The sequence below is a fragment of the Elgaria multicarinata genome, chromosome 19 (assembly GCF_023053635.1).
Source record: "Elgaria multicarinata webbii isolate HBS135686 ecotype San Diego chromosome 19, rElgMul1.1.pri, whole genome shotgun sequence".
Taxonomy (NCBI): Eukaryota; Metazoa; Chordata; class Lepidosauria; order Squamata; family Anguidae; genus Elgaria; species Elgaria multicarinata.
The window spans coordinates 20,649,472-20,662,302 of record NC_086189.1 but is presented as its reverse complement, the minus strand read 5'-3'; the positions used below and the strand labels follow the sequence as shown (position 1 = coordinate 20,662,302).

Below are 12,831 nucleotides of genomic sequence, written 5' to 3'. Positions count from 1 at the left end.
CATTAACAAGAGTCACTGCCTTGTGGCTTATCGCTGCATTTTTGTCATGAGATTTTTCAGTCTCAACAGCCTATTCCTGCTTGCCACCTCCTGCAACTTTGCCACCTTTTTTCCAGAACCAGAATGCAAATTCTGTTGTACACCACTAGTTAATGATCCTTTGAAGTCTGCAAATGTTTCTCCACCACCACTTTTTCCTCTCCTCTCTTTTCCTTCCTTCCTTTCTTTTCTTTTTCTTCCTTTCTTTCAACTCTGCAGAAACGCCAATGCCTTTTGCAGCCCAGATTCCCCTAAGTAATATCACAGCTCAGGAGAATAAGGCAGTATATGAAGTAGACAGGGAACTATAAAGCCACTTTAAAGGGGCAATAAAAGTTTTGGGTTTCATATCACCTTACAGAAGAGGAGAATAACAGAAAGGCAGGAAATTTCAGTAGCAGACCCGAGAAAGGTCACGGGTCTCAGACTGCACCTTAGACAATAACATCCCCTCTTATGAAAACAGCCAGAGTTGCTGGCAACAGACCAAAACCCTATTACAGGACCAACTCCCGGCAGTGCTGAAAGGCGAGAAGCGCCTGTTTTGTCTACATTCCCTGTAAATGCTGAGAGTGATTCCCCGGCATTCGCCAGCCAGGAAGGCTTGGCTAGCGAGGTCTCTGGCTCTGCTGCAGCAGCGTTGCTCGGAGCCAAAGGCTCTTTGGCCTCCGGGGCTGTTGGCACTAATTTCAACGCGGATCAGGGCTAAACTACACACTACATTAAATACATAGCATGCAACTGATCCACACTGTTTCTCTTCCTTCCAAGTAAGCATGTGGGGAACTGATCTGATTCAGCAAACTGTCCCACCGAGCTGGTTCCATCAACCCCCTTTTAGCCCCCACCTGCAGAGGCGGCAGGGTGAGAGGGTTTAAACCTCCCCTACCCATGTGCAATGATCTTGAACTAGATTGGGGATCCTTACAATTGAGCCCACAGCATGGCAAGTATTTCATGGAGCGCATGGCAGCCTCCGAACGCTCATGGCTGTGTGCACTCTGTGATGCTGCAAGAACCCAGGGAGATGGGCAGGACATCACAGGGAGCACCACATTTTGCTTCCAGAGAATCCCGGTTTCTGTTAAAAAAAAAGACGAGGAGAAGAATAAGAATAAGAATAGGAGGAGGAGGAGAAATAAAGCTAGCTTCCAGCTCTTATGGTGGCAAAAATATGCAGTTGAATATGATGTTGAGCAGTTAGTAGCTCAGGATTTAGTTGACTGCCTTCATCCAAAATATATTATCCAAAATAAGAGAAATTATGCAAAACTGCTCTGCTTCCATAATTTCTGCAGGAGCAAAAGTCGTCTTTTGTTGTGACACAGTTTGCCTCGTCCATACGCACTTAGGGTTGGATCCAGGATCTGCCCTCGATGAAAGGAAAAGACTGTTCAGAGAAGGCTGCTCCACCTACTTTGGGGGGTCCCTCCCCTTCCCTACATCACAGGTCACCCCACTTAGCAGGGTCTCCTGACTCTCTGTGTAGCGTTTTCAGGGGGCTGGAGAGGCTGCCATGGGGAGGATGGGGTGGTGAAGTGTATCCAGCATAAATCTGGATTCCACCCACACAGATTACACATGGACTGGGGCTGGTGTTGGTGTGGATCAGTCCTAGCTAAGACTGGTGCCAGGAAATGTGAACCATTTAATCTGGTGGCAGATTTGCTGTTTCGTTCCTGTAGATTTGGGGATGGACGTCAAGATTTTGTTTTTTTCTTTTCGAAAATGGCACATGTTGAGCCCGTTTTAACCATGCCCTCGTCTACTTCAGCAAACCATTCACAGCTGGTCATCTGCAGACAATTCATACTCGCTGTAGGTGACTAGATACGTGGCTCTGAACCAGCCTGGCCAGACACCTTTTGTGGAAGCAACAGGGCGGGGCCTTCTTCTTCCCCTCCATGAGCCATGGTGCAGTTCTGTCAGCAGCTGGGGTGACTGGACTGAACAGCGGTCCTGACAGACCAGCTGGCCGGTTGCCTGCCTGCCTGCCTGTTCCCTTCTGCCCCCGGAGAGCGTGACGTGGACATGTGGCGCTTACCCTGGAACCGATGGCTTTGTCATTGCCCAGGATGAGCCAGGCTGCGTTATGTAAGAACCGCATCGCAGTTTAGTCTCCTGCTTTTGTTTACTCAGCTGTGATCTTACTTGGTAGCCCCCTCGACTTGTTCGGCCTTGACCACATTTCTAAATAAACAAGGGGCTGTGGCTAGAAAAAGCCGCACCTGCCACTCAAGTTCCTTTAGCAGGCTTTTGGTGAGCGGTGTGTGTGCGTGTGCAGGCTTGGGAGAGGTTTAATTTGGCCTGGATTCACCAGCTTGTTTACAAGTAAATCATGGAGGTTATGCAAATGGTACAATTCGTTTAAATTTTATGCCAATTATCCTGTTGGTTGCAGGATCTCTTCGGCTTTGCCTACATATGGGGTGGGGAAGCAAGCAGGTACAGGGGGCATGAAAGCTCCATCCACTGGCCTTTAGCAATTGGGAACTCTTCTGGACATGACAGGGACCAGGAGCTTGACACCAAAAGTGACAACTCTCAGTGCATTTCCCCCCTTGCTCTGTGCTGTGAAGCCGCGTGGCTGCATCACCAACACAGAATGCATCTCCCTGCCTTTTGCTCTGCATCATTGACATCAGGCATTTCATAGAATCATAGAATAGGAGAGTTGGAAGGGGCCTCTAAGGCCATCGAGTCCAGCCCTCTGCTCAATGCAGGAATCTCTGACAGATGGTTGGTTTCCTTAAGGAGAGAATTAAAAAGGGAGCTGCCATTTTCGGCAGCAATCCCGGGATCCCTGCTACATCTCATGATGGCTTTCTCCTGCAATTCCTCTGGCTTATGAGGCGTCAGGCATTGTCCATGTGCTTCCAAGTCAGGCTTTGCAGCCACAAGAGCTAGACATGTTTTCTGGGGTTGGTTGGTTTTTTAAAATCAAATATAAAAAGAGAGAGCGGAGATGCTAGAGGTGCTGCGTCGTGCTGCACCCAAGGGTGGCCTTATCTATTTTCCTCCAGAGTCGTGGCCTACACACAGCACTGATCCACAGCTGAGGGCAAACCCCGTGTGTCCGCTGCATTTCCCTTTTGTTTTTCATGGTCAGGTTCTTAATTTGGGGGTTGTTTGGGTCCAGCCAGGAGTGTGTCTTGACAGACGACTGTGGTGCAAATGTGTTCCAGACGGAGCTGGGATTAATGTAGGCTTTCATTGAATATCGGTGGACATCCTGCTCTAATTGTCCATGACATACAGCCCTGGCTTTCTTCCCAGACAGGATAAATAAATCGTCCACTTCTGCAACACTAAACAGTCTGTTTAAGTTGGGATGTTGCAGGCACCCAGGCTGCCCCTTTCGGGAGCGTCTTTCTTTGCCTCTAAATTTTTCGTGCATGTGATGTGAACAAGGCCTTGTGTGAGCACACACCTGCTGAAAGTTTGGGGCGAGCAGGTGGGTGCCACAAAGCAGCCAGTGTTAGCACCGGCCCTGAAGAGCGAGGAACGGGCCCGAGAAAGACTTGGAAGCAGAAAGTCTGGTTCAAGAAAGCGCCTCTTTAAATTCAGTCACCTTTACACAGAGCTTCATTTTTTAAAATGACAGGGACTGGTGGGGCTGAGCCCCACAAAGCTGCTGTGCCGTTTCCTCTGCCATTTCTGCTCTCTAATCCCAGATAGGCTCCATGGGATGAAGCCATAGAAAAGTACTCTGCATATGCTCAGAGATAAATCCTGTTTTTTAAAGACGTTTCACATGCTCCAAGACCCACATGATGGCAGCCCTGATGGCAAGCGAGGACAATTTAAATAAATCAGCAAACATTTTTCCCAAACAGTGCCAATTGTACTTTTGGAACTGCTCAAAATGTTTGCAAAGTTCTAGGTTTATTGCCTTACAAAGTTACTGAATTAGATCCAGACATGGTCACATTTAAAGTCCACACACTGAAATTATAGCAATGGGGCTACTCCGAGTCTGGTTCCAACCCATTATCCAGAAAGACCCAAACTCAGGAAACCCCAAATATCAGCCTGTCAACCCTTAAATGATTTCAGTTATGCTGGAGATAATTTCTGTGTTCTTCTCTATTTCAGAAAAGGGAGGGAGGGGAAATCTCTTTTATGTTCAATCTTTCCTCCTTCATCATGAAATCTATCCCTTCCGAACAGCTGTCTGTTGGCTTTGCCTTATTTAGTCAGAAGAGCTCTTCGTGGTTCCCTCAAAAAGAGGGGCAGAAACTTCCCTGCACTGTATAAACGTCTAAATCATGATGTCACGACGGGTGGCGGGGAGACACCAGGCTCTGCTGAGGCACTGGGGAGATTTATTGTGCCTTTGTTTCCATAAATCGACACATGAAATAAACACATTTATTGGTGAGGAGCAGAATAAGAAATAACAACAATACGGGCTCTGCTCTCTCTCTCGCTCTTTACAAGCAGCAAGAACACGCCTTCGTGCTTCACTGTAAACCAGTGACCAAATTGTTCTGTCCCAAGCAGAAGGGCATAAGCAAGGACATCCATTCAAGAGCAGAGGACCTTGGAAATGTCCGTTTACACAGTCAGCTATTCTGGGATAGCAACCCACCTAATCTAAGGTGGGGAAAGGTGACCGGAGGCCCCAAGTGCCGTCTGGCCCAGGCGGGCTTCCTGCGTGGCCTGCAGCGCCACCTCTGACATTCAGCCCTCTGTCTATTATGCACCGGGCTTCTCTCTCTCTCTCTCTCAAGCTGCTGGTGGAAAAAACGCTGGACTCAGCCTGAATGGGCTGTACTTCCTGTGAGGAAGCAGGAAGTGGCTAAGGGCAACGCCCACTGCTTCTGGCCTGAGGAGAGAGTGGCCACCGTGTGGGGGAGAGCTCTGCAGAAGAGCCTTTGTTTAAATAAAACTAGTCAGTCTGTTTGGAAGCAGAGAGGCTGTGAGAATCGATGGGGTGCAGTTCACCAACCTTGAGACACATGCGGGAAGGATCCTACCGAACCTGCGCACACCTTTTGCCAGTGTCTCCAAGACACTGGACACACAGACGGTGCAGGCCAGGAAGACAGATACAGGGCAGGAACGGGGAGGCTCCAGCCAGCAGGCACACCGTCCATGGCACCATCTGCCCTCGCCCCGTCTGTCCGTCCGTCCATCCTCAAACACAGCAGCAGAGTGTCGAGCAGTCCAGCTTGGCTGGAGCACCGCCGTTGCCGGCCTTCTTGTTCACTTTGGGCAGCAGAAGGACAAAAGACATGGCCAAGGCACAGTGGTAGAAGCTGTGGACGTAGGTGTAATCCCAGTCCTGGAACAAGAAAGCACTTCGGACGTGAATGCATGCAAAGAGATGTCTCTAGCGATCGGGGGTGTGGTGTGTGTCTTCTGCTTCACACTAGATTGTGAACAGACCTAATCTCTGCACTCCCCGAACCAATACACTGCTGTACTTCGAGATTTGCTAGTTTCCAAATTTTGGCAATACTACTCTCCAGTTTAAAAATGTTTACAAAAATGCACATATTCGGACAAAACACGCACAAAAATGCATATGTTCTGCAAGTAATGTACAAAACCACATTACAATAAGGAAAGGTGTTTGCCAAAATGTATATAACTGGGCAAAATGGTGCACAAAAACACATACAAATACTTTTAGGAGGGGGGTTAATAGTACGCCACGGGACAGAGTTCGACGCCTTTCCCCTCCCTGCTGCTGAGGGGCAGCCCCCCTTGGGGGAGGGGAGTGGGCAGACCCTCCCGCAGGGGGCTAGAGCGGTGCCCCATGTCAGGGGCTGGCCTCGGAGTGCCACCAAACATACCTCAAAAAAGAACCTCAGCATCAAAGCCAGGGCCCCAAAGCAGAAGCCAGGCCCAATTTGCTGTGTATAGACACTCTTATCTGGATAGAGCCCTTTTTTCTCTTTCATTTTTTGCAACTGGAAAGGAAGAGTGAAGAGGAGACTGAGATCAGATGGGTTTCCATTCACCACAGACATTTGTCATGAAACCCATGACGGAGAGTGAAGTCCTACACACACACACACACACACACACACACACACACACACACACTCCACACCCTGAGATACTGCCCAGCCTTTGGGCTTTTACCCAATCCAAATGTCCAAACTCTAGAACTGAGCCAAATGTTCTCTTGTAAGAACTGCCAGTTTGAATTGGTACTGGGTTCTAGAGCGCTATTTCCTTTGCTGCTGCTACCAGCCATGGAAGGGGGGCACCACCACAGTTTAGCCGTGGCGGTGCCCCCCTTCCATGGCTGCCTGAGGCCGGATTTTCCCACTCTCACCCCCAGGATGCCCCCTGCAGACGGTGCAATGTCATGGGGTGTCGTTCATTCGAAGGCAAGCCTTTTTGTAGGGGGACGGAAGGGGGGAGGGATTGGGGTCTGGGGGGAGCAGGGCCCCTTTCCAGTAAACCCCCATCCTGGAGGAAGGCAGTCTGCCTTGGCCTTACCGTGCTCCTTGGCTTCCACTTCAGATAGCCCTGACTGTGGCAAGGGCCCTTACCCATTTCACAGTGATCATGAGAACAGCTGTCCCAATTGGTCCAGAGTAGACGCCGTATCCCCACCGATCATGGTAGATCCTGACAGCGATTGTGAGCACTCCAAACATCACAAAGGTGGATCGTTTTGGTTCATCAAACTCTGCCAGGGCTGAGTAATGGAAAACACAGAGGTCAAGTATGGTGTAATTTTGAACATTATTGTTTCAAGGGCTCCTTGATTATGGCCATGAGCTTTAAACTGGTGTGTGTGTGTGTGCGCACGCATACGTAAACCAAACTACGTTTCAAGAAGCTCAAAACATTGGTTATTTCTTGGTCTAAGAAGAGCTTGCAATGGTAAAATTTGGGAAACTCTGGTCTAGTTGTAAAGGAAAGCATTAATTACAATCTGAGTCAAATGCACATTGAGGAGAGTTTCTGCCCTCATGCTTCTACCTCTGGTTCTTTTGGTTGTCCTAAGATGTGTTTAAATTTGGCTTGAGTCTGGGCCAAGGTGGATTCTTGGAATCAGGAACCCACTTGCTGTCTGCAAACTTACACTTCCGTCAGGGAGGCTCTGAGTTATTGGAATCTGCTGAGGAGCAGAGGATGGGGAAATCTCGGAGAGGAGTTAAGGCTCCCGGTGGGCTCCGTGCATCTCCAGCCTGCAACAGCTGCACTGTGGCTGTCCTGGACTTGCAGGCCTGGGAAAGGAGCCCACAGCAGGCTGCATTCACACACGAGTATATCCAACACTTTGCGAGTGACAAGGGGAGAGGCTTCTATCCACGTCCCAGACACCACCTCTTCTGTGTCCTTGGATCACATTGTTTATTACATTTTTGGGGGCTAAAGAGTAACAAGATCCAGTTTTAATTCCCACTGCATGCCTGCTGAATTCACTTTTCCAAATAAATCTCTTATGGACTGCTTTAGGGGTCCATTTAACTAATAGATACACTCCAGCCCTAAATAATAATTGTGCTGTTTCTCAGTGAGAAATGAGTGTGGACTGACCTGGAGTCAAACACAGTTCTGACAGGTGCAGTTCTGGTAGGTGCCCCACGGCCACCTCTGGTGTTGGTTGGGGAAGGGGGGCAGAGGCTGCACGTGTGTGCATGCAAACACATGCACACACGTAAAAGCACACATCCATTCTCCCCCCAAATAAACACCCACAGTGTGCAAGGGCGGGAGCCGGCAGCACGGAGTGAGTCTGCACCCCCCCACCCTCAACATTCTCCCTCCCCCATGCAAAGGATGGGGGCAGTTTCACGTCCTTATTTGGCTTGCACCCATGCAAAATACTCAAACTGTTTGCCCTAAGTCGCAATAGCAATATTTTTTACATGGCACGATCCGATCCGTGTGCACAGTGAGCTTGACAGAGGAACATAACCGCCCCTGCCCCCTGCCCCCTCCTGGGCCTTGAGGCAACTCTTCTGCCAATCTTCCTTGATTCTGCTGGGACCTTTTGCTGGCTTTCCTCGGCTGCAGATACAGCCCCTGCAGCATCCTAGCCCCAGCCCAGAGGAAGACGTGCTCTTACCCATCAGTGACACCCACATGGACAGGGCCGTCCCAAAGATGCTGAAGTACTCCAGGATGTCATATTGCATGAAGCACAGGATGGATAAACCAGGGCCATTGCAGGCGTGGTACATCTGTGAGGAAAGAGGGTCTGGTTTATCTAACGCAGTTACTGAAGCCCAGGAGCTCCATCCAGCCTTTCTATACACATACATTCAAGGAGGCAAGCAGCGATCAGCCAAAGGAAGAAATAGGATCACCTTCCAAGAGCCCTCTGAAAAAGGCAAGTCTGTGGCAAGCTGAAAGGCAAGCAGTGATGGGCCAGGCAAAGGGCCTTTATCAGGGAGGTGCTCCGGTGTCCTGGTGCCAACACGGGAAAGCCCCACCCCCCTGACAGCACTGGGGTGCTGAGCAAGGCCACAGGAGGAGAGCTGAAAGGCTGGCTGGCTCACCCTCTCTGGGGGACGATGTTCAGGAGGAGCTGCCTCTGTCTAGGGCCCTTGAAGCAGCAGGCCAGAGTACCCTGGGCCCTTGGAGGAGAGAGCCCTGACACTGCCCCTCACCCTGCCAGAAGCCCCCCTCTTGGGCTTGGAGGTGGCAGCCAGGGAGCAGCCACCAACCCCCAAGGTGTGCAGGCACCTAAAGGTCAAGGTTCAGCCAGCTGCCAGAGGCAGAAATGCCCCCCTGAAGAATAGGGCCTCCTTGTGAGTAAAGATAAACCTGTGAGCGAGGCTGTGCTAAGGTATGGACCATTCCTTTGAAGGCCCATTTTTATCCCACCTTTTAATAAAGGTTCCTAAGGCAGCTCAAGATAAAGGCATAATTGTTTGCTATTTAAAAACAAAGACCAAACAAATACTGTTTCTGACAATACTTTGAAAACAGCTGGGGGCACAGGAAGTAGAGAAAAGACTTGGACTTTTGGGCACGAAGCAAATGTACTGACTGAGATAATGGCAATTCTTTAAATGGTCCATTCCCTTGCCTGTCACCAGTGCCTTCACATCCTCTGTTGTCTTGCTCGCTGCTGTAAATATTTATGCTCCGATCCAGCCAAGTAAACAGACTGAGCGCACAATGTCCCTCCCCATTGCAATGAGGGAATAAGCATTCCATTGAAGGCCAAACAGAACTCCACAACTGGGCATTTAGGCACGCGTCTTCTTTGCAATGCTGTGAGTGGCAAGAGCTATTCCATAGTGTAACCTCAGCCAACAGGAGAGGTTCCTGCCCCAGGGAGCTTCCAATCTGAGGACCTGATCCAGCTAAGAAGATGCGTGGCAGTCCTTTGTACGCCGTCTTCCACACAGGTCTCCCACGATGGAAGGGAGCAGCGTTGGGTGGTGAGCTCTTTAGAGGCAGGGCTCTGGGGACACAGATGCTACTGGCTCAATACCAGGACCAGGGGCCGTGTCACAGCCGCAGGTCTTCAGCTGCTGTTGCAGCCCTTAAGCACCAAACGCGCCTGAGCCTTTCCAGAGCGCCTCGCCATTTATCCCCCTCTCGTGGGTTCGGCTATGGCCGCCGCCTGTCTCGGAGTTGGACGGAGAAGTCTGGCCATGCAAAGCAGAGAACCGGCGTGCGCAGGAGAGCAGATGTTTCTGGCTGTTGCACGAGCCCTCGTCTGAAGCGTCCCGTGTGCTTCCACTGGAGAATTTCCTGTGGGGGCAATGCAGCCACAGCAGCAGCTGGCCTGTGAGAGGACCGCAGAGGCAGTGTTGGGTGTCTGGCGGAGGCAGCAATGGGGCCTGGCCGAAGGACTGGAAGCAGTTGCATCTCTCGCTCGCCTTCTTTCTCCCCACCCTGAATTCTGTTCATTTTTATAGCCCCTGGAGGCCCAACTGGAACTGACAGCCAATTCCCTAAAAGGCCCAGTCAGTGTGGAATAGGAAACCACGGAGATAAGCGAAACATGTTGAAGTACTGAGAGCAAAGAGGTGGCGCTCCAGTTCAGGAAGGCTGAGGTTCGAATCTTGCCTCAGCCATAAACACCTGGTGGCCTTAGGCAAGCCACTCCCTCTCACCCTCCACCTTCCCCTCCGGAATATGGGGAGAACACCTTGCAACCATGCTGTAAAGATGGCAAGAGAGTGTGGAATTGTGGGGTGCGCTGGGTACTCCCAAGTACGAAGTATGATTTAAAAGCTCTACATCACTGCAAACTAGGTATCATAATACAAAACATTGAAATGGTTGATGTTCAAATACAGATGGAGAGCAAAGTTCTCTCTAGGACATTTAGCTGTTTCTGTGGGCTTTTCACTGCTGGTTGCTCATACAACTTTTAGGTAATTACTTAGTCATCTTCCTTTCAAAGTATTAATTAGCTGATTAAATCAATTTGCATATCAAAAAAGCCTACGTTTAGCTGCCATTTTGAAGTACTAAGAGAATATACAGTTTGAGGGGGAGGGGGGAAGGAAGCCGCCACCTTATTATCAGAAAATTCTTGTTGTTCGTGGTCATTCTGCCAAATGCTGCTCTGTGGAAGGATCCATTTCCCAATGGCTACTATGGCTTTTTTCTTAGGTAAAAGACGTTGCCGTCTTATCTCATCTGGGGGGTGGGGGTGGGGGAGGGGGCACACCCACTTTTCATGCGTGCTGCTCCAATAAGGATCTCCTGCTGAACTCGATGTGCTACTGGGCACGTTGTTCTTTGGCCTCAGGATGACCATATTAGTTTGTTGCAGCAAAAATAAAAAGCCTTGTGTCACCATTACAGATGAAGAGATTTATTTGGATGCTTCCCCCCCCCCCGCCAAGATGCACCAGGTGTGTTATCCTCGGTTGACGTGGGTGGAGGGATGTCAGCACTCGTGGTGGTGAGTGAGGGGGCATCCCCCCACCTGCAAAAGGCTACGGAACAGAAGAGGCACCGCCTGCATATGGCGTTTCCATGAAAAGCTAAAATGTATACAAGGCAAACAGATAAAACACAGTCATTCTCCCCCCTCCCCCTTCTGTTGTTGTTAATGAGAATCCTCATCAGAACGTCCCTGGAAAGTGGGTGGGTGGGTGGGTGGGAGCAGGGGGCCGGGCAGTGGGGTTGAGGCTCTTACCGAGACAAAGAACATGGTGAAGAAGTAGACCATGGCCTCCATGTGGAACTGCCGCTTGGCTGCAATGCTGATGGTCGGGAGGAAAGCCAGGCTGCTGAGGGTGGGCAGCAGGAGCTTGGCCACGAAGGAGCCCATTGGAAGAAGGGTCCCTGCTGGAGAAGAAAGAGGCCGTTCGGAAGGAGAAGGGCCTGAAGACTGCAGAGAGGCAGCAGCGGAGCCTGCCAGCAGAGCCTCACGCCTGCGTGCTCTGAAGACAGCTGGGGCAAATGGGCAAATGGGTTTAAATGCCCAAACGCGGGCTTAGCTCTTGTGTGAGGTCACGGAGACAGGTGCTGGAGGGCTGCGGGTGGGACGGGGCACAGCTGATGGCTGCCACTTGACACCAGCTGTTCTGCGGGGCTGTAAGCTCCCTCGAAGGCCAGGGGAACAAACAGCCCATTGACGGCCCCAGAAAGCCTCCTGTTCCAAGGTGGGCAGGGCTCGGCCGAGCCCCTGTCTTCCTCGGAACCCAGGGATGAGATCCTCACCCTTTTGCCCTGAGGCACAGAGGCAGGCAGGCAGGCCTCTGCATCAAGTAAGGCACCCCTGACCTTGGGCGGTTACAACTCTGGTTAAATTGTGCAAACTGACTGCAAATCCCCCCAAGACCCAGAGGGCTAGCTCCTATCCGGCAATGGTTAGAGGTGTTGGAAGCCCTGCAGCACAGAGCGAGGGTGGCAAAGCTCTCCAAGGCGACACCCCCCTCCCAGACAATGTCTCTCTTTATTGTATTACACTTTTTTAAAAAAAGAAGAAGAAGACAACTTTATTACAAGCCTCCTGCCTTTTTCCTTCCTTGGGACTAATATCTTTTCCTTGGAAGCTCGTGCAGATTCTTCGCGTCCTTTTCAAGACAGCTGTTCAGATGAAGCAGGAAGCAGGAATGTGAGGCTGGCTGGAGCTACGGACCCTGTGGTTTGGGCTCCAGCAGAGTCCTGATGAGATGAGCTACTGTCTGTGTCTGCCTGGAATGACAGCAGGGCTGTGCACCCCGTTCTCTCTTGCTTGCTGCTTTCCTTCTGCATCAGGGGCATCTCAGTACTCCAGGCCTGGGGGTCTGTTCTGCCCCGGTCACCCTACTCCTGCTGCCCCCAAAGCAAATCAGGTAGATTGGTGGGCTCCAGATGGCCCGAAGGAAAACCTACTGGGGCTGTTTTACAGAGCACTCCGAGCGAGTGCCCCTGATCCAGGGAGGCAAATGGTGCTCCGCCCCGCCTCGGCAGCTGGCTGGCATTTCTCCTCTGCCAGGTGGAGCATCTGGGCCCCCCGGAGATGATGGGCATCCTGTGCAGGGACAGAGTGCGAGGGAATACATCAGGGTCGGTAGGCACTCTGAACAATGTGGAACAGCCCTGCAGCCCTGGGCAGGAATGCGACCCACTCATTTTGGCCCCGACACTCATCTGTGGGGGGCAGCAGGCACGGGGTGCCATTAGTTCATTCTGCTGGAGACCTCCAACCGCCGTCTCTCATGATGAGGCCTTGCTGGCGAGGAAGGAGACTCCACCGGCTGATGGATGTGGTGAAGAGCCAGGTCATTCTGGACAGCATTTTTTTCCTCCAGAGCAATAAAAAACGTGATAGTTCTCAGAAGCTAGCAAACATTCCACAGGGCTTTAAAAAACACACACACACCACCTCACAGCTGTGGACCTGCACGCAGCGCTGTGATG

At 51.0% G+C, this 12,831-nt stretch overlaps 1 protein-coding gene across 1 annotated transcript; it reads right to left on the bottom strand.

The window, feature by feature from the left end:
* Positions 1–5,179: 5,179 nt before the first annotated feature.
* MYMK (myomaker, myoblast fusion factor) lies at positions 5,180–11,266 on the bottom strand. Its single transcript, XM_063144755.1, has 5 exons — positions 11,120–11,266; positions 8,078–8,192; positions 6,549–6,697; positions 5,841–5,957; positions 5,180–5,326 (listed from the first exon to the last, which is right to left on the bottom strand). Exons 1-5 carry the CDS (start codon positions 11,252–11,254, stop codon positions 5,180–5,182), a joined length of 663 nt encoding a protein of 220 aa, XP_063000825.1. The 5' UTR covers positions 11,255–11,266.
* Positions 11,267–12,831: the final 1,565 nt, after the last annotated feature.